The 20,598-nt window shown below is 47.4% G+C and overlaps 2 protein-coding genes across 9 annotated transcripts; one reads left to right on the top strand and one right to left on the bottom strand.

Moving 5' to 3' along the window:
- Positions 1-1,638: 1,638 nt before the first annotated feature.
- Positions 1,639-10,791, top strand: ZFP57 (ZFP57 zinc finger protein). Of its 4 annotated transcripts, none has more exons than XM_027525270.1 (5): positions 1,639-1,878; positions 3,988-4,489; positions 4,946-5,072; positions 5,533-5,613; positions 6,450-10,791. In XM_027525270.1, exons 2-5 carry the CDS (start codon positions 4,304-4,306, stop codon positions 7,739-7,741), a joined length of 1,686 nt encoding a protein of 561 aa, XP_027381071.1. In that variant the 5' UTR covers positions 1,639-1,878; positions 3,988-4,303; the 3' UTR covers positions 7,742-10,791. The 4 variants fall into 4 exon arrangements, with proteins under 4 accessions (XP_027381071.1, XP_027381069.1, XP_027381070.1 ...); XM_027525268.1 differs by having other exon boundaries at positions 1,652-1,708; positions 5,509-5,613; XM_027525269.1 differs by having other exon boundaries at positions 1,652-1,708.
- Positions 7,391-20,598, bottom strand: MOG (myelin oligodendrocyte glycoprotein). Of its 5 annotated transcripts, none has more exons than XM_027525273.1 (8): positions 18,864-20,598; positions 17,395-17,742; positions 13,099-13,212; positions 11,567-11,587; positions 11,216-11,236; positions 9,448-9,564; positions 9,099-9,119; positions 7,391-8,714 (listed from the first exon to the last, which is right to left on the bottom strand). In XM_027525273.1, the coding sequence occupies exons 1-8, from the start codon at positions 18,946-18,948 to the stop codon at positions 8,701-8,703; spliced, it is 741 nt and encodes a 246-aa protein (XP_027381074.1). In that variant the 5' UTR covers positions 18,949-20,598; the 3' UTR covers positions 7,391-8,700. The 5 variants fall into 5 exon arrangements, with proteins under 5 accessions (XP_027381074.1, XP_027381072.1, XP_027381076.1 ...); XM_027525271.1 differs by having other exon boundaries at positions 7,874-8,714; positions 11,134-11,236; XM_027525275.1 differs by lacking the exon at positions 17,395-17,742 and having other exon boundaries at positions 7,874-8,714.

Consider the following 20,598-nt stretch of genomic DNA (forward strand, 5'->3'; position numbering starts at 1 on the left):
GTTTTCTCCACTTTCTTCAACATCAGTCTGAATTTGGCAATAAGGAGTTCATGATCTGAGCCACAGTCAGCTCCCGGTCTTGTTTTTGCTGACTATGTAGAGCTTCTCTATCTTTGGCTGCAAAGAATATAATCAATCTGATTTCGGTGTTGACCATCTGGCGATGTCCACGTGTAGAATCTTCTCTTGTGTTGTTGGAAGAGGGTGTTTGCTATGACCAGTGCATTCTTGTGGCAGAACTCTATTAGCTTGTTCTTTTCCAAGGCAAACCATAATTCCAAGGCAAACTTGGATTCACAGTAATCCAAGTCTATGCCCCGACCAGTAACAGTGAAGAAGCTGAACAGTTCCATGAAGACCTATAAGACCTTCTAGAACTAACACCCAAAAAAGATATCCTTTTCATTGTAGGGGACTGGAATGCAGAAGTAGGAAGCCAAGAAAAACCATAAATAAATATTAAAAAAAATAAAATAAGCAAGCCCCCTTCCCCACCCCACATTTGCTAACCATCCTGTACTAACCAAGGAGTCAAGACTCTAGTGTGCAGACTTCAAAGCAGGGTCTGGTTTCCTGTCCCGTGAAGCCAGATGTGGGCTTTGGCAAGGCTCAACATCTCTGAGCCTGTTTACCTATAAAGACAGAGTAACAATTCCAACCTCTCACAAGATGTTTATGAGGATTTAATGGAGGCTATGTTTTCAAGGTTTTTTTTGGTAAATTGTAAAACCCCATGCCAATGTTGACACGTCAAACATGATCATGATACAAAATGGTTTATGGTAAGTGCTAATTAAATGGAAAGAAAAAATGTAATTTCTGTTGAGCAGATTAAAAAAAAAAAAAAAAAAGACATTGCTGAGAAACCAGATAAGCAGCCAAGGTTAAGTAGAACTTTCCCTGGGCATGGTCCTCTCTGCGCCACATGCATGCTGTTATCATCTAAGTCACAGTGTGTGTTCTCCCCCTTTGTCTTTGCTTTTCTAAGGTGCTATGTGCCTCCAGGTCTCCTTCTGGGGGCCCATGAAGGTCTCATTTTCCCCCTTTGGGCTCTAGGTGATGGTGGTTGGTGATTGTGTGTTTTTGTTTTTGTTTGGTTGCTAAGTCCTGTTAGACTCTTTAGTGACCCCATGGACTGTAGCCAGGCTCCTCCATCCATGAGATTTTCCAGGTAAGAATACTGGAGTCGGTTGCCATTTCCTTGTCTAGGGGATCTTCGCAACCCAGGGATCAAACTCAGGTCTTCTGCGTTGCAGGCAGATTCTTTACCATCTCAGCTACAGTGGTGAAGAACCCGCCTGCCAGTTAAGGAGAGGTGGGTTTGATTCTTTGGTCAGGAAGATCCCCTGGAGAAAGGAACGGTAACCCACTCCAGTATTCTTGCCTGGAGAATTCCATGGACAGAGGAGCCTGGTGGGCTAGAGTCCAAGGGATCACAAAGAGTTGGACATGACCGAGCTACGAACATATTCTTTACCACTGAGTCACTTGGGTAGCCCAACTGTGTGTTTTCATCAGAAATAATTCAATCCCTTTTCTCCCAAGAGTGAGTTAAGACTGGAAATGAAATCCTAGCCCTGGGTGGGACCAGCAGCTACAATTGGTAGGAGGGATGGGCTAGTGGGATGGGCGGATCCTTTTTCTTTTAAGCTTCCTAGATTGTTTTGAACTCTTGACTTTGGCGGTCCCACAAGCAAAGCCAGGCAGGGTACGCGGTGGGTCTGCGGAAATCGGCGAGGAGAGTGGGGTCGGGACGGGGTCCTGGCAGGGCCGGGGCGGGGTCGCGGGCTCCCGGTACATTTGCGCTGGGTTGGCGCGGCTAGCCGCTGGCCCACCGGAAGTCCTACGTCCTGGAGCCCCGGTCCTCGGCAGCGGCGGGTGAGTAAGGGCAGCGGGGAGTTGAGCTCGCGGTGGTGGAGGCTAGTGAAAGGTTTGTCCTGCGATCTTCCGCCCCTGACCTCGGCAGGCGAGGGGAGCATCGCGCCCCTAGTCCTGGAGGAGTTTCCAAGCCCTGAGGGCCCCTGGGGAAACCTGGACTGGTTAGGGTGTGGTCCGGTGCGGCGACCACTCACTCCCTGGGGATTCGGCCAAGAGCACGGGCTGCTAGCATGTGTTGAAAAAGTCAGGGTCCCAGCAACGAGGTTTCGGGGCAGACGGGAATCGGGCAGTGCAGTTCCCGTCAGCGGGACCGGTTCAGTGGGTACTGGGTAGCGGGCCACGCAATCGTGAGCGAAACTCTCCGTCCCTGCCCGCGGGAGCCTCCGAGGCTGGGGTCCGAGGCCGGGCGCGAAGTGGCCGGAGGTGAGCGCCATGGGCCCGCGATCTGACCGGGCAGAGCTAGGACCGAGCAGAGACCCAAAGGCCGGATGAGAAGGGCGAAGGCCCTAGGGTCGTTCTGCTTGGCCGGAGGGCAGAAAACTCCAGTGGCTGAAGCAGCGGCGAGCGGGGCGGCAAGGGCGGACCCCCGAAGCCTGGAGCGGGTGTTGGGGATTTCAGTGGTTCTCAGAATAGCTACAGGAAACACTGGACGAGTTTGGGGTTAGAGATCGGGTGGACTCAGAGCACTGGAAAATGGCGACACATTCCCTCGAGGGGTTTACGTTCTTGGAAGGGCGGGGACGGGCCCTGAACTGATAAACAGGTCTGCGCCTAGAGTCGTGTTACCCCAGCCGCCTTGCACTAGCCGGCCAACCGGTTTGAGCTCTGGGGCGAGTGGATGTAGAAAGTACTATCGAGGTCAACGTGCCAGGGGCAGGCGGCAGCGGCCAGAAATTCAGACTCCATAGTTATGCTTTCTCCCCAAACCAGACAACCAGCCTAGAATCTGGACCGAGCGCCCCTGGCCACCACCCCCAGCAAATGCTTTTGAGAAAGACTTACAACGGTGGGTCTTTCCTGAGGGAAAACAAGAGAGCCAGAACTTTGAGGATACGATTATAGAGACTTTTGAAGTGTTACTTTTACTGTGTTCCACGGGCTAGTAGGAGAATAATCCAGACCTGCACCATCTCACCGCTTGATTATGGATGGGCTTGAAGCGAAGGGAGGGAGGGACCAACTTCACCTCCTAGGAAATGCACCTTTCCTGTCAGCTTTCTTTTTAGCAATCCTATTAACTTCATTGTTGAACGCCCCTTTCCTTTCTGGCATTTTCAATTCTACCACCTTTCAAAAAAGTGAAAGGAAGAACGTCAACAGGTTTTTAAGTCTTCATTCTTTTCATTCCATTCATTCCATCTGGAGGGAGGCCTAGCGGGGTGAGTGGCAGTCCGCAGGAGGAGGTGGGAGTTCCACCATGTTTGGGCAGAGCAGGAACTTCCCCGGTTGGACCGCAGCTCCAGCGCTGGCTCCCTGGGAGCCAGCCCTGTGTAAGTGTTGGTTGTTGGGCTGTTACCCACTTTTTTATTTTAACGGTCGTTAAACTAACTCTGCTGTGGGGCATGCAGGATCCCCATAAGGGATCAAGCCTGGACTTTTAACCACTGGGCCAACAGGGAAAGTCCCTTCTTTATTCTTTACAAGGATCTGTATGTATTAAAAATTCACAGAATCATCCTAGATGGGATCTTAGAGAATCTCCTTTAATCTTATTTTCCAGTAAAACCACATCAGAATGCAGACACTTGCACAAGGCTGTTTGTGACAGAACCAGGGCTGGTTACCTCAGGCATGTGCTTTCTTTCCAGAATACCATACTGCCACCCTAGAGGGGGCTTTGGGACAGCGGGAATCTTGTCCTCGGTGATAGAGCCCAGGCTTTGAACACTAACTGCTGTGGACTGGGAGCATCCCTGAGCAATTACCTAGCATCTCTGTACTTTAGATTACTTAAAATGAGGTTGTTAATCATTACCTCATGAGGCAATACTGAGAGGTTTTAGGTACAAATAAGAGGTTCAATAACTCTTGGTGTTTCCTGACCAAATTAGGAAGCTGTTGTTCCTCACCCCCGTCTTACTGATAAGTTTTGTTTCTCTCTGACCTCAGGTTCCTGGAGGTGGGCAGCAGCTAGAAGCAGGGTGAAGCAGAAGGCAGACGACACCTGCAGGGCTGCAACCTGGCATTACTGAATAGTGACTGCTGAGGCAAGGGGGACCAGGTCCCTGAACTCTGTGGCTGAGGCTTGAAGGGAATCAAAGGTGCTCTCAGTTGTGAAAGAGGAGAGTTTGGACAGCAGAACAAAAAAGGAAGATAGCCCCCTGGAGCAGATATCTTTGACACAGGAGGCCAATTCAAACCCTTTGCAAAGGCCTTTGCCAGGTCTCCCCATCTCCTCAGTTGCTGGAAGGTAGATAGCCCCAGGATGGAGCCTAGTCACCCTTGGGGGCCAGACCAGGCATGGATAAAGCTTAAAAGAGACAGCATGGAAGAGAAGGTGTCTGACCAGCCAAAGCCAGTGGAACCTGTACAGAAGCTGCTCCCTCAGGTGGACGAGGAGGGTCTGCCGAAAGCCTGGAAGGGAGAGTGCTGGTGGAAGGAGTGGGTGAAGGTGAGGAGACCAAGCGAGAGGAAGGGAGGGAGGGCCCGGGTCCTGGACTCCAGGAGCTCCTTCATCCATTATCCTGTCTGCAGACCAAATGGAATCTCAGAAGGTTCCAAGCTGTAAAGCATCCAGGAGAAGGGGCTCCGAGTCCTTTTTTCAGCTTCCATACCAACCTGGAATCCTTCAAGGACTACTTGCTGAAATTCATCAGAGTGGCAGCCTTTCATCCTCCCTACTTTCATTCGTACATACCCCTGCCTTCTCCCCCTGCATTGTTCTCCCTTCCTCTCCACCCTTCCTTTCCTGTCTGTACATTAAAGTTGCTGACTTTGTACTTGTCTTTTCCTATTCCTATTTCTTCTCTCCTTCCGTGGTTTTCCTTTTCTCTTAGTGTTCTAAACCTTTAGACTGGATGTCTGTCTGTCTGTATACAAACTCCCCGAATCTTTCCTGTTCTTCCAGAAGCCAGTCACCTTTGAGGATGTGGCAGTAAACTTCACCCAGGAAGAGTGGAAATGTCTAGATGTCAGTCAGAGGGTCCTCTACCAGGATGTTATATCAGAGACTGTCAGAAACTTGATGTCTGTGGGTAAGAGGCTGGGGTTCCTCACAAGCTTTCTGTCCCAGGCCTTTGGAACATCTGGTTTCCCTGGATAGGTAGATCAGCTCACAATTATCTTCACTGATCCTTGGTTTTGGTTTTTTATGTTCCAGGTGGGAAAGATCTGGGTTACTAGGCTCAGGGTGAAAGAAGGAATGAAAGCTTGCATGAAGGCAAAGATAACACTTGTAACATGATAACAGTGTTTTCAAAGAATGCAAATCTGCCTATTCAGCCAGCCAGTATATCCTGAGTCATATGTACCCGGCACTTTGTTGGAATCTGGCCTTTTGTGTGTCTCCTTCCAGCACTTAAGTGTCCCAGATTATGGCTCTTAAACCACAGATATGCAAGAAGGGAGCCCCTGACGTGTGAAGGGGCAGAGCCTGGGACCTCAGCTTTTCCTCTCCTTCCCATTCCCCAGATGGAATCTTTCTGTCTAATCTAGATCTGATCGCCAAGCTTGAGCAAGAAGAGAAACAGTGGGAAGCGGATCTCTGTTCCCCGAATGGAGAAGGCTTTCATTCAGGTGAGAATTGCAAAGGAGAGAGGAGGGTGAAAAGGGCCCAGGATGCCTCAGGAGGATGGAAATGCCTAAGAGGAACAGGGGTCTGTATACCTGGTCCTAGCTTGCATCCTTCCTGCCTGGACATCATCTGCTCAAGTCCCCTGGCTTTAAGAAGATGAGTATCTGAGCCACTCAGGACAAGTGAATATCTTCAGTTTCCAGGGACTGAGAGATTCCATGTCAGTTGCTTATGGCAGCGATAGCCTCTTGATTAAAAAGTCCTTCCCAAGAGAAAAAGAAAGGGATGGGAGATAAGCCTGATGCTGAGTTGGACTAAGGATGACTTGTTCCTGAGAGTAGAATAAGGACTTGAGAGAAATTTAAGTCTGAGTTGACCCCAGTCCTGGTTTGCCGAGACAGTTCTGGTTTATGCTTCTCACCTTAGCTTGATTCTTAATAGCACGTTCTGGTCATCCAAGTGTCCCAATCCTTATGATATATTATGAGGTCACCTGTGGGTATCTGGGGTGTCTGGGAGTATGATCAATATTGCAAATGAGAGGAATTAACACATGCATTGTAAATAAACTATACTTTGGTAATTGAAAAAAGAAAATGAAAAGAAATGGATTTGAAGAAATGTGGTTAAAATTTTGATCTCAGATATTGTTGGAAGATGCCAGTTAAATTTTTATTTGCTTTCAATTTGACAACCCAAAAGTTTATTCTTATCTCTGGTCTCTGAGGTGTAAGAGTGAGGGTGAATGTCGGGTGGGAGAGGAAGCAGTGTGGACTGAACAGACAGCTGTGTCAGGGCTGTCATGATGAATCCCATCATTCTTCCTCATTTCCTCCAGGAGGCAAGAAGGAGGAAAGCCAAGAACAGAGTCAGAGTTTGGGAGATGAGGGGACTGTTGATGACAAGAAGGCCTCCCTTGCTCACAGAGGCTTGGGCCCAACCTCTCCTCCAGCTGGGTCCCCGGAAAAGACGCCAACATTGCCAGAATCCTGGGCTCGGCCAGCCTTTACCTGTCACACCTGTGGCAAGTGCTTCAGCAAGCGCTCCAGCCTCTACAACCATCAGCTTGTTCACAACAGCGCCCAGTGTGGGAAGTCCTTCCAGAACCCCAAGGACCTCAGCTCCGGCCGGCGCAAGCAACCCAGGGAAAGGCCCTTCCGCTGCTCGCTCTGTGGCAAGACCTACTGCGATGCTTCTGGACTGAGCCGTCACCGCCGTGTCCATCTGGGCTACCGGCCCCATGCGTGCCCCTTCTGTGGGAAGTGCTTCAGGGACCAGTCTGAGCTCAAACGCCACCAGAAGACGCACCAAGGCCAGAAGCTGGGGGCTGGAAACCAGAAGCATATTGTGAGGACTCCGGATACCAGAGCTGGATTACAGGGCCTGGCAACAGGGAACCATGCAGCAGTGGCTGCGACCCAAGGACCCACACTTAAAACCAAGGGTCCCAAGACTCAGCCCCAGCTGTCAATAGACAGGAACCAGGTACCTGCCACCAAGAACATGGTAATCACTGTGAGAGCTCAGGCCCCAGAGCCTGTGACCAGGACCCCAGCCCCAGAGCCTGTGACCAGGACCCCAGCCCCAGAGCCTGTGACCAGGACCCTGGCAGCCAACATGCGAGCTACTCGCCTGAACACCAAGTCCAACTCTCACCCAGAGAAGCCTTCAAGACTCAAGGTCTTCTCTTGCCCTCATTGTCCCTTAACTTTTAGCAGGAAAACCCGTCTCTCCAGTCATCAGAAGGTCCACTTCACAGAGCAGTCCAACCGCTGCTTCCACTGTGGCAAGTCCTTCACTTTATTCTCCGGGCTGATCCGGCACCAGCAGACTCACTGGAAGCAGAGGGTCTACTGTTGCCCTATATGCGACGTCTGCTTTGGGGAGAAAGAGGACCTTTTGGGTCACTGGGGGGGCTACAGAAGCAAGGGGCTATTCCTGGGCAGTCCCCACAAGTGCTGGGCCATCCTGGGTCAGTGGCTTGGCTTCTTTCCCAATGCCTCTGCTGTGGCAGGGAAGGAAATGGATCTTTCTCCTGGATCCAGACCCTCAGGAAAGGGGAGGAAGGGAGAGGAAAAGGCACGCAGAAGAAAGAAAGCAAAGGCAATGAAGGTCTTAGAAGGGAAATGAATGGCCTGTCCGCCTGAGGTCTTTCTCTGTTTGGTTTTCCAGAGGAATGACCTACAGGGTAAGGAGACTGGGATAAAGGAAGAGAGGTGATGGGATAGAGGAGGACATACAGAAAGGAAAGGGGACAAGAAGTGGCACTTGGAAACTTATATTGTTATTAATTAGCACCTAGCTTGTTTCTTTAGACCATCAAGTAGTAATTGTTCAAAAAGACAGTGGATCTCCATTAGGTATGAAGATGAGAGGGAAAGGATGAGAGAAGGGAAAGTCTGAGGGGCCCATCTGGATGGGGTGTGGAAGTAGAAGGGAGGTGTTTAAAAGCAGGCATGTTGCTCCGTTCTCATCCCTTGCTCCCCTGGCTCCTCGTTGAGCCGCTCAGGCAAGATGGAGCTCTGGCCAGCACTCCATGGGTTTCTCCCCAGGTCCTCGCTCTGCAGGTCACTTGGCTCTCTCTTGCATATTGTGGACTTTTCCTGCACCTTCTCTTCAACCCTTCACACCCCTCAGCTCTGCCTACCAGGGCTGAGATTTTGGAAGAAATGACCACCATTTGCAAAGCTGATGTGTTGTAATTTGCAACGAGGAGGTTCCTGGTCTTCATTTCATGGCAGAGACCCACTTGTCTGTGTTACTCTGCAGCACAGGTGTCCTCTGACAGAAAGAAGAACACCTGCCTGGCTGTAGCCGGAGAGGACTTCAGGTGGAAGACAGACCAAGGAGCAGAATGATGTGGGCAGCAAAAAGGGGGAGAGGAGGGAAGGAGCTGGGGAAAGGGACAGACAAGGTAAAGACAGAAGAGAAGTGGATCCTGTTTGGAATTCAGAGCATTCCTGGAAATGCAGATTGCAATGTCCCCGCAGCGAGGAGGGAAATGTGCAACTCAATGGATGTGACATCCCCAATGACTGATCCTTGGACCAGCCAGGCTCTTCTCCATCCCAGCCAAGATGCTGTATCCTTCAGAAGGGGTTTCCTAGAAGGAGGAGAAAATAACTTGAAAAAGCCGTCAACAGTTCCTGTCATGAAACTGTTAAACCAGAGAGAAGAAAGACCCTGAGGAGCCACCCAGCATCAGAGGTGAGGCCCAGGGCAGCTGCTGTAGGGAATGGATGAACGAATGGGAAAGGAGGCAGTTGGAGTGGGATTCCTGATAGTGGGGCTCCTAGCTGGGACAGATCAGGCAGCAGATTAGAGTGCCTTCAGCGCCCATTCCCCAGGAGGAGACATCCCTCCACCCAGGCTTGCCAGCCCCTTCCTTTCCTCTTGGATTTTGATCCCTCAGTAGCCCCCTCTTCCCCTTGCTGCTGCTGCTCTCTGTCTTTTGCTTTCAGCTTTTAAGAAAGTGAAGAAAACTTACTTAGCTCTTCAAGAAATTGCCCTGAAAACAAAGAGAAATAGGTGATGAGCGGAAGATGACTGGCTCCTCCCACATCCTCCCTGTGGACTTTGTAGTCACGCCCCTCCCCCCTTCCACTAAGAGACCCCTCAAGTCTCAATAAGTGGTTCGCTTCTTGGATTATTTCTATTTTCTGAGGAGAAATTTCTTCTTTCTGAGGAGTCTGGGGTTGGCTATGGGGACAGAGCAGGAAGGACATTCCGTCTCTAAATCTTGAACCCTGCTCCCATCCACCCTCTTTAAGTTTCCTATTCAGGGCTGGCTTGATCCCTCCAGCTCAGTGGTCCTGTCTGCTGCCCCAACACTGCACCTGCTAGTCTGCGGTGTAGCCAGTTATAGCAGATGATCAAGGCCACCAGGGGTCCGAGAACCGGCACGATGACAAATAGGGTTATCTTCCAGCAGGGCACCATCAGGAAGTGGGGATCTGAATTATTTGCCACAAAACAAACAGGATGAACATGTGTTCCCCTCTTGTGTCCCACCCACCCACTCCATTTATTATTGCGTTTCTTTGGGATTGGGGGTTCTTAACCTGCGTGCCAAAACAGTTTGGATAGAATCCAGGGAGTTCATGAATTTGCATGAGAAAAGCACTACATTTTTATTTTCACTAACTTCGAACTGAATTTAGCTTTTTCTTCCTGAAAAAGGACCATAACAAATCAGTTATCAGTGGTACTTCTGACTTTATCACCAATGGAAACAGCATTCCCATCAGAGTTGTTTCTGAAGTCTCAAAATACTGTTTATCAATATTTTGAAATACCAGATTGTTAGACTTGCCACTACATTTTATTATTTAATCTATAGTTTTGTTATTTAAAGAAATATTGGTTGCTTTAATCACAAATTTGTTTACATTTTGATAACTTTCAAAATAATGATTTTCTTTGTAATCATATGTGTTGTATTTTATGTGTACATTTCAAAACATTCTGGGAAGGGAGGGGTTCATGAAGCTTCACCAGACTGTTGAAGAGTACAGAGTTAAGACCTTTGTTACTTGAATCCTGTAAAACAAAGATCTTGGTCCTCCCCTTTGAGTTGGAGACTGTGTGTGTTTTTTTCTGCACACTGATTAAATGCCAGGGTGGAGCCAGGGACACCTCCAAGCCTTCAGAAGCAAACGCTGTTCTGGAAGGCTGCTCAGGGCAGGGACCATATTAAAATTTCTGCAACATCCACTCAACAAGGATTCGGGTGCCCTCCTGTTGTAGGCATTGTCCTTAGGCACTAGATGATCTGCAGTGAACAAAAAGGACAGAAACCGTATCCTTGGGCCAACCTTTTTTTTTTTTTTGCTGTATGGCATGCAGGATCTTAGCTCCCCCACCAGGGATCAAACCCGTACCCGCTACAGTGGAAGTGCAGAGTCTTCCACGGTGGACTGCCAGGGAAGTTCAGGCCAACATTCTAGGGGGGGTGTCTTCACTTCCCCCACTAAGTCTTCCCCGAGGAGTCAGTTACTTATTCTGTACTCATGAAAACTCATTTTTCCTCATGATTGGTCAATGATGTATATGTACTTTCATTCACCAGTTAATTTATGTGTATGTATCACTTCCCCAACTAGACATCAAATTGATGTGCAGAGGCACTGTTTACCTCTCCTTTGTAATTCCTGAAAAAATAAAATCATGTACATAAAGTATTTGTAATTCCTAGAATGAGTTAACATTGGGAAGCTGTGTTATAGTACCACACATAAAAGTGTGTGCTTGTGTGCTCAGTCATGTCCAACTCTTTCCGACCCGTGGACTGTAGTCCGCCAGGTCTACAGTGGGGTTTTCCAAGCAAGAATACTGAAATGAGTTGTTATTTCCTCCTCTAGCGATCTTTCCGACCTAAGGATCGAACCCACATCTCCTGCATTGCAGGCAGATTCTTTATCACTGAGCCACCTGGAAGCTCTAATTAATAATGCTATTATCTAACCAACCCTAGATGCAGACGATGACATTCAAAGAAAGAACAAGAGAGGGAGAAGACCAACCGGGAGCTGGGAGTCCTTATGTCCCCAGGTGACAGGAGTCGAGTGAAACACCAAGCTGACCTGGGGGGCTGCCAGAACTTACCAAAAGTCCGGTGGAGATTCTCTGAAAGAAGAAAAAATGCAAATGAACTTAGTAGTGCACTGGCAATGATCCTTTCTCCTCTGAGCCTTTGTTATTTAATCACTTGCAATTGTTTGTAGTTGTAAGTGGTGCACAATGATGGAGGAAGGGGAGCTGTAGGATTTTACTTCTGCTCTCCATGAAGGCAGGGAAGAGGAATGAAACTTTGTACGACTGGTTTTAGGAGTTTTAAATAGAGAAGTTCTTGCTCCAAGGGAGCACAAGGTGTTGGGACAGAGGCAGAGATGGTCAGAGAAAATGACCATTTCAGTTATGAGGAAGGTCTGGGGAGGGAAGGTGCCTGGAACTCACCTATCTCTGCCCAGAGTTTTCCTAAAATAGAAAAAGGCGACATTGTTAATTCTACCTCAGGCAGTAGATGGAGCCCCTCCCCACCCACTGCCCTGGGCCTTTGTGCAGGCTCTTTTCTCAGCAGCCTGGGAGCATCCTTAGAGTGAGAACCAGATTTGAATCCCGGGCTTCAGGCTCATTCTTTGGCTACTGCCTGGTTTAAAGAAAGTGGAGAACCTCGGTAGACAGCAATGTCCACCAACACCCTGAAACCATTATCTCCCCCACTGCTGTCTGCTCCTTTTCCTGTTGGTTCTGGGGTCACACAGGCACTCCACCCTGCTGGGTTGTCAATTTGTTAATCTAAAGCTACTTCCCATCTGAAGGAGGAAAGAAGGAACTAAACATTTAGTTGAGCAGCTGCTTTGTGACTGGCTCTGTATTAGGCACTTTACATAACACTGTCCCCTACCTTCTAGGAGGGAGGGTGTTATCTCTGCCTGACACAGACAAGGCAACTGAGACTTGGAGGAGGGTTCTGGTCATTGAGCTGGACCCAAACCCAGGCCACCCAATTCCACTGCTGCTGCTAAGTCGCTTCAGTCGTGTCCGACTCTGTGCGACCCCATAGATGGCAGCCCACCAGGCTCCCCCAACCCTGGGATTCTCCAGGCAAGAACACTAGAGTGGGTTGCCATTTCCTTCTCCAATGCATGAAAGTGAAAAGTGAAAGTGAAGTCGCTCAGTCATGTCCAAATCTTCTCAACCCCACAGACTGTAGCCTACCAGGCTCCTCCGTCCATGGGATTTTCCAGGCAAGAGTACTGGAGTGGGGTGCCACTAGTCAGGTCCTTTCTCCTCAGCCATGTGGGTGAAGAGGTTACTGAATATCTGGGATGAGGTCATGGGGAGAGAAGACCCCACCAATATCACCCCTTCATATACTCCAAACCGTCCTTGCTGCTTTAGCCTGTTAGGAATGGGAAGGGGAAGGAGGCCCTATAGGCTTTGGCTTTGGGAACACTTGGTGGAGGGGAGAAGTCTTGACATGAATGCTCTTGGGCACAAGAGGCAGCTTCAGACAGCTGGACCCCAGACCTCGATGTTGGATGGAGAAGGAGAAACACCTATTATGTGGTAGGGAGTTTTACTTATAGTATCTTTGTTTAAACCTAATAACACAGACCTGCCAAATTCTGAAGCTCACACTCTCCCAGAAGGATAAGCTGCTGTGTATGGTACAGGGGCCAGAAAATAGGGGTTTCAGTTTGAGCTCTGCCACTTACAAGCTGTACCAGCTTGAGTAAATCTCTGAACCGCTCCAGGCCTCAGTTGCCTCCTCTGTAAAATGGGGTTATTGCATGTCAGCCCTACCTCTTATGAAAGCTAAAGGTCCTGTTGCCCAAATGATAATTACATTCAGCAAGATATAAAACTTGTCATTATGGAGTTCTGAACCCAGAAGTCCCTCAAGAATAGGTATCAGCTGACCAAGCTCCAAGAGGCCAGGCACTTCAGGGACGGTCCCCCGCCAGCCGCCCTCCAGCCTGTACCTCGGAGTCTGCGCTGCAGGCACAGGAAGACGAGGCCCACGGTGATCTGTAGGAGGAGCACTGGCAGGACCGCGATGAGCACCAGCACGCCGGGGTTGATCCAGTAGAAGGGATCTGAAAGGCAGAACCAGGGAGGCCCAGTGCTCATCCTCAACAGCCAGCACAGCGCCCAAAGATGACTCAGAACTGACATCTGAGCTTAGGCTTAAAGGAAAAGTGGTTGTTTCCAGGCAGGGCCGGTAGTTTAGAATGACAGGAGTCTATATATTGGGCAAGTCTTGGAGAGTTTTGAGAACCACACAAGGGACTTAGATCTGACCCTCAAGGTCACGGGGGTACTCTGAAGGATTTCTTGATGAGGAGTAACAAGATCTGACACACTGACTGCAGGACGTGGGGAGGGGTGGGGAGTCAATTAAGAGGCTATGATAAGAGTGAAAGTAAAAAACCTGAGCCTGAACTAGGACAGTGTAGGAAATCGAGGTGAACTTAAACAGGAGAAAAAGTCTTTTTAGTAACTTTTAAACTGAAATGTAGTGTTTCTTTCAATTATGTTTGTAGGTAACACTCTGAAACAATATGAACAGAACCTGAGACTTTCTCATCCTTAAAACACACAACTATTTTCATATCACAGTTGGTGCAGAAATCTCAAAATATCATTTATGTTCACCGTTTTGAAATGACACTCTGATCAGGGCCACCCCATATCTTATTTAAAAGTAACCTGGAGCAACAGGATTTTGATAACTATTTTAGTACAGGTATGTATTCGTTTCAAATATCCTTCTGAGAAGGGGTCCATCGACTTTACCAGTCTGATAAAAGGGTGCGTGACGCAAAGAAAAGTTCAGAACCTCTGTTCTGGAGATTTTGAGAAAGTGGAATCCATGGATTTGGTAGATGTGAACTGGAAATGGTAAAGAGAGAGGGGTGATCTTTGCCTTTCTGGTGCCATCTAGTGCCCATTTTAGAGTCTGCCCTTCAGTGCCTCAAAGCTTTCCTGGTGTAGTCTCAGCATGCAGGGACTACGCTTTTCATTTTGTTCTCTGCTTTAGGGGGCTAAGGGCTTCCCTTGTGGCTCAGTTGGTAGAGAATCTGCCTGCAGTACGTGCGACCTGGGATCGATCCTGGGTTGAGAAGATCCCCTGGAGAAGGGAAACACTACCCACTCCAGTATTCTGGCCTGGAGAACTCCATGGACTGTATAGTCCATTGGGTCGCAAAGAGTCCCACATGACTGAGCGACTTTCACTTACTCACTTAGGGGGCTAAATAAAGATACTGACATCAGGGTAGGCATTAAGTCACAGCAAAAACCCTCAAACTGGTTTCGTAGGTAAAAATACCACCCTTCAAGCTGTAGTTTCAGGTTCTTGTCTGTTACTGTGTCCCCCAGGAGAAAACAGTCAACTCTGCTTTCAAAGTTCTTATCAGAAGTAACCTGGAGCAACATGATTTAGCAACTACACACTTTAGTTCCTTTCTTTGTACACCTTTTATATTTTAACAAAGGGTTAGAATCACAAAATGAGAGAAAAGCAAACATTGTGAGACTTCTGATATAAAGTGATAAGTGAAGTATATAGCATCACCTATGAAATATGCCTGACAAAACAGATCAAATGAATCTGAATCTGATGGTGCATATTCTAATCGATGAGTTCACAGGAAATAAAGCGTATGGAACACCCTGTTGAACAACATGGGAATGAAATCATGGAGAGGTCTACAGGGCGAATACCTGCCTGTGGATCTTGTTTGGATTGGATTCAAGCAAACAAACTGCAAAAATGTATTTATAAAATAATCAGAAAAATGTGAACACAGACTGGGTATTAATAAGAATTTTTGTTAAAGTTTAAAGATGTAACTAATATTTTGGTTATGATTTTGTTTTGTTTGATGAGTTTTTCTGTTTGAGACATACATTCTTGAAGATTTAGCAAATGACATGATAATGCTGTCTAGGATTTGCCTGAATAACTCAACTGGGGAGGAAGTTAATGAGTGTGGTTGAGTGAAACAGGTTGTCTGTCCCTGGTTCATAACTGCTGCAGTCAGGTGATGGGAACTGGGAGGCTCATAAGAATCTCTCTACTCCTGGGACTATTTTACAGTTTCATAATGAAGAGTTTAAGGAAAGGTTTAGAGACAACTAGTAACAAAATCATAAAATTGACAAGAAAAATGTAAAGTTGGAAAGTGAGATTAGAAACTCTCCAGTACTCTTGCCTGGAAAATCCCATGGATGGAGGAGCCTGGTAGGCTGCAGTCTATGAGGTCACTAAGAGTTGGACATGACTGAGCGACTTCACTTTCACTTTTCACTTTCATGCATTGGAGAAGGAAATGGCAACCCACTCCAGTATTCTTGCCTGGAGAATCCCAGGGATGGGGGAGCCTGGTGGGCTGCCGTCTATTGGGTCGCACAGAGTCGGACACAACTGAAGAGACTTAGCAGCAGCAGCAGCAGAGAAAAAGGGAAGGTAATTACACCTGAGAATCCCATGGACAGAGGAGCCTGATGGGCTACAGTCCACGGGATCGCAAGTGTTGGGCATGACTTAGTGACTAAACCACCAATTACACCTGAAATTTGGCAATCACATGCTTACTGCATTTTGGTCCTAAATTTGTCTTGGCTTCCTGGAGCCACAGGCTAAGTGAGTGGTCCCTTATAAAATACTCTTTTTTTTTTTTTTTGAAGACTCTTAGGCATGCAGATTATAAGACAGGAGGAAGTGGGTTGGATTATGGAAATCCACCCAAAGGAAAACTTTCTCCCCAGGGAGGTTTTTTTTTTTTTCTGAGGGAGTGGGGATGGGAAATGTATTGGGGGAGGCAGTTTTTGAGCAAGGAGGAAGTTACTGAACAGGAATGAGGAAAATCAGCCAACTGGAGAGGTTGGCTCTCCAGTTAGACTCCCTTGCAGGTAAAAATCCCCCAGTAAGAACAGCTGTATGAAGAACATTCTGTGCCACACAAAGCTATTTTCACATGCCTGAAATCCCTCTGTAGAAACAGTGCTTTGTTATCCCACATACAATGCCATCTTCTGGTCCCAGCACTGCGACAGTGGCCCTTGAGACCCAAAAGTGATCGATTGTCTGATGTTTGTGCTGCAGGTGGGGAGGAGGGAAGGAAAATGACCTGAGGCTCTGGCCTCAAAATATTTTTGATCCTCGATTAAATAGCAATTAACTTTCAAATCTCCCCCTCCTTGTACACATCTTAACTCCTCAGAGATAGATAAAACAACAAAGTTTCAAAGTCATCCATCACACAAAACATACTGCAATGAAATTCTGGAGAAAGGAAGCAATGGAGGTAAAATCTATAGGTAACATCTCTTTCTATGAATATAGTCAGACATTTGTTCTACTTGTTTAACTCACTTGTAGTTACGTTTATCAGGAATATATTCAACCTCATCTAATAAAACACTACAAACACATCAACTGAGGAATTCATTGTAATAGGATTTGCAATAGGACCTATTCCTAGCCTTAGGAATAGGGCTCTTATTCATAACAAATAAATAAAAAGACAATACAAAGCAAAACAAGAAGGGAAAAAGTCCACTTGGATACTTTGATTAACTTTTAGATAATTCATATTCCCCTTGAGTAGCACAAAATAACACACAAATGGATTATCCTGGATTTTGCTGCTTGCATTTATAATTTTTTTCTATTTAAGATAAAGAATTTCCCTAGGCATACCCACAAATGTACACATTATATATACATTTTTATATAAATGATAAGTATGATGATATGGATAAAATTACAGTTGTTTTTCTTTTTGTTGGATCACACCCTATCCTCCCTTCTTTCCCCCAAAGTGAACCATATTAATTTTCTTACTGATGTCTTTTTGTGTTTCTCTGATATAAAACATAAGGTTTTGTCCTGTTCCCTATATTCTGTAGCTGTCTTTTATTATCCAACAATACCTTGTGAAATGCCTCCAGGATGTCTGGTAGGGCCCTAAAGCAATTTTTTACATGGCTCCATGATATTTACTATATGGATAACAGTGTTTACTCAGTCACTCCCTACACTTGGGTATGGACTCTGATTCTGGCTTCTTTCTCATGTAGAGTAATGATGTAGTAGACATTGCGGGCATATGAATTCCCATGTGTTGATGTGTGTATCTCTATGAAGTTAATTCCCAGGAGCGAGCTGTTTGGGTTGAAGGATCTCATCTCAACTGAGAGAATGGTCAGAGGCTCAGAGGAAAGTCTTGGCCATCGAACAGATGATACCGACTGATACACACACTACTCACCTTCCACTTTCAATTCCATCGCTGCCTCCTCTTGGTAAGAGTGATCTCGGAAGAAGCAGGTAAAACCTCCTTCATCTGAGAACCTCACATTCCGGATCCTGAGGGTCACCTTCCCTTCCCCAATGGTCTCTTTTAGCAGCTGTGTGCGGCCCCGGTATTCAGGTGCCTGCTCTTCGTCTTGGTCCTTGCCATTTCGGTAGAGATGAACCACCCTGGAGAAGGGGGGCCGATACCATCCCACCTCCATGCCTGTAGCGTTCTTTCCTGGAGATATGCGACAGGGCAATTCCACTTCATCCCCTACCAGCGCCCGGATGGGGTGCCCTGGTCCTATTACTCTGAACTGTCCTGTCCAAGACACCAAAGAAAAGAAACTGAGTGTCACAGGGAACCTGGACAAACAAGTCCTTCATGGGAAGGAAGGGCTGCTTCAAACAGGGAAAGAAGGAGCTTAATTTTTAAGTGGAATTCTAGAGCCAGGGAAAAGCTCAGTTTTTCTTAAAGGTCTCTGTTTGGAGAGATACAGCGAGTTCCCTGCATAGATCATTCTAGCCAGTGGCCATCCCAGCCCCTAGGAATGCGGCCAAACATTGCTCAGTTTTATGGTCCCACGGGCCTTCCTGTTCAGACTTGGCCAGATTGATTGTTATTTTCCCCTTAGCGGTTTTGCTTTGGTCACTTCACTGCTACCACCTCTCTGTCACTTCTCAGCTCTCTGTTCTTGTTCATACCCTGGTCCCAGATTCTTCTCTGAGATCACCCTAGAGGTGGCTCTGTTTTCTTCTTCATTTCCTCTGTATCTTCAGCCCTCTCTATAGCTCCTGGACCCTGCCATACATGCTCCCAGTCTGTTTTCATCTGTGGGACGTATCTCCTCGTCAGACTGGAAGCAACTGGGAGATGAGGCTGCTTTCTCCATTAGACCTGCAAAGATTTCTTGAAGGCACGCATAGGTCCCCTCTGTTAGGTGGCTCCTTGAGGTTGGGAATGTGTCTTCTGAGAGCAGGGCTCCTCTGTAAAAACTTATTAGTGTCTGATCGTGCAGAACAGAACTCTCGGAACAGAACTCTCAAACATGACAAGACACTTCAACAAACATTTATTGAGGTTTACCATGGGACAAGTGTGACTAAGCATGTTAAAGGTTTCATTTTATTGAACCCTGACAGCAACTCCAAAAGGTTGTTATGATATTCCCTGTTTGATAGGTGAGAAATCAAAGCTGGAAAGATAGGTAAGAACCAAGTTCAGGGAAAGCCCTGAGTTAAGGTCACGTGATGGAGTTGGGGTCCCTTCTGAAGGCTGTAGGGAGGCACTGAAGGTGTCTGAGGGGAACCATGTCAGCATATCTATGTTTTGGAAAGATCACTTGCACGGCAACTTGAGGATGTATTGAAGGAAGTAAGCCCAGAAAACTAGCCTTTCTGTTCTCAGAGTCTCCCCAGGGCAGGAATAAAGAGAAATCTTACCTGCAGAGCTGGAAGTCAACTGGAGGAGGAGGAAGAGGAGGGAGGGGAGACAGCTGGGCAGAGAGGAGCTCAATAAACTGGCCATCTCCACTGTCAGTGGGGACAGAGAGCCCCTGCAGCAGGGTCAGGCCAAGGAGAGGCCCTTGGGGTGCATGTCCCCACCCCTGAAAAAGTCCTAGGGGAGGATCGGGGAGGGCAGAGCTGCCCTGGCCCTGTCTCCTCCCCAGCAGAACCACAGCTGTGCTCCCAGGCGCAGCCCCATGTCATCCCTGCCAGGACTTACACAAAAGGGCTACAGAGCCAGGGGATGACCAGGGCTTGCCTTCCCACCCCCTCAGAGCTGGAGCAGAGGCTGCCTGGTACTGGGCCTTCCTCCCCCACTCCCTCCTGGCGGCCAGCCTTCCCGGGGGCTTCTAGGATCTGACCTGTTGGGATGAATCACTCACTGGACCTCAGGCTGAAGCTTGTCCAAGTGATCTGCAAGGTCTCTTCAATCCCTCACCTCCAGGCGCTAGCCAAGGGAGAGGGATCTGTGTTGGATTTTTTTAAAAAATGAAGAAGAAACATTTAGACTTAGTTTCCTATTTCTACCATCTACTGTCATCACCAGGCCATTCATTCCTCTTGATATCTGACCTCCCTCTCTCTCACTGCAAATCTAAATGCCCTTCCTTATGTTCTGGTGTGTTGCTTGGATTTAGTTAGCGTCTCCCTCCCAAAGAATATTAATACAGTTTGGAAAGTCACAAGTTGAGTGTCACGAGTTGATTGCCACCTGTGCTTGGAGAGGCAGGTGTGAAGAAAGTATTATAAGATCTGCAAAGTCCGTGACTGTCAATCAACACAGGCATTGAGGACAGACCAGCAACCAGGATGCATCCTCCAGCCGGCGCATCACTCTCCAGTTTCCTCCGTGTCACAAGGAAAGTGAAATCTGGGATGGAACCTGCATGGAACAGACCATGGGGTCACAAAGAGTCGGACACTGAACAACCAGATAAACAAATAAGAATCCATTTTCCTTGCATTGGATGCTCAGAGTCCCAACCACTGGATGGCTAAGGAAGTTGCCGAGAGCTAGGATTTGAAGTCACTCTACCTCTGAAGAGCTCACTTCCCTTACCTCCATGCCCTCGACTGCCTCACATCTTTGTAAAGGGGGTGGATTTCTGGAGCTGGGGTGAGCAGTCCCTTGGATGACATGGTCTCTGGACAAGGGGAGAGAATGGGGAAACAAAGCCGGTGGTGTTGCCATTTACAGAAATCACTATAGGAGCCTCTTTGTTTGCTGAGCATGGAGCACGGTGTGGTCGTGTCTAACAACCCTGTGCTGTTGGTCAGGCTGGTCGTGACGGTCAGCAGTTAATTGTTGCTTTAATTCTGTGTGGCACATGTTATGTGATCTTACAAATATTCTTCAGTTGTTTCTTGCTCTCCTCAGTAGTTTCCATTTGAGCCACTCCTCTCACCAGGTCTGATAACAGTCTGTGTACAGAGTCATGTATGCAAAGTGACATGCTATAAATATGTTAATGTATATGTTAAACAACACACTATCCATATGTGAGATAGTAAGCACTCAATAAATGGGAGCTTACCTAGATGTTCCCTAAGAGCAGTACTATGTAAGTTTTTCTAGAGAATGTGTAAAATATAGATCATGCACTGTTCTGCTTCTTATGTTTACTTAATAATGCATAATCCCACATTAATATATAATATAACCCTCTTGAAC

Source organism: Bos indicus x Bos taurus, chromosome 23 (genome assembly GCF_003369695.1).
Source record: "Bos indicus x Bos taurus breed Angus x Brahman F1 hybrid chromosome 23, Bos_hybrid_MaternalHap_v2.0, whole genome shotgun sequence".
In the NCBI taxonomy this organism is placed as follows: Eukaryota; Metazoa; Chordata; class Mammalia; order Artiodactyla; family Bovidae; genus Bos; species Bos indicus x Bos taurus.

Coding starts and splice junctions, on each gene's coding strand:
- ZFP57 (XM_027525268.1), top strand. CDS start 4,304: ATGGAGCCTAGTCACCCTTGGGGGCCAGACCAGGCATGGATAAAGCTT. Junction 4,490..4,945: donor GGTGGAAGGAGTGGGTGAAG/GTGAGGAGACCA, acceptor CTGTTCTTCCAG/AAGCCAGTCACCTTTGAGGA. Junction 5,614..6,449: donor TGGAGAAGGCTTTCATTCAG/GTGAGAATTGCA, acceptor CATTTCCTCCAG/GAGGCAAGAAGGAGGAAAGC.
- MOG (XM_027525271.1), bottom strand. CDS start 18,948: ATGGCCAGTTTATTGAGCTCCTCTCTGCCCAGCTGTCTCCCCTCCCTC. Junction 17,743..18,863: donor GTTGACTTCCAGCTCTGCAG/GTAAGATTTCTC, acceptor TGTCTTGGACAG/GACAGTTCAGAGTAATAGGA. Junction 9,565..11,133: donor ATAAGGACTCCCAGCTCCCG/GTTGGTCTTCTC, acceptor CAAATAATTCAG/ATCCCCACTTCCTGATGGTG.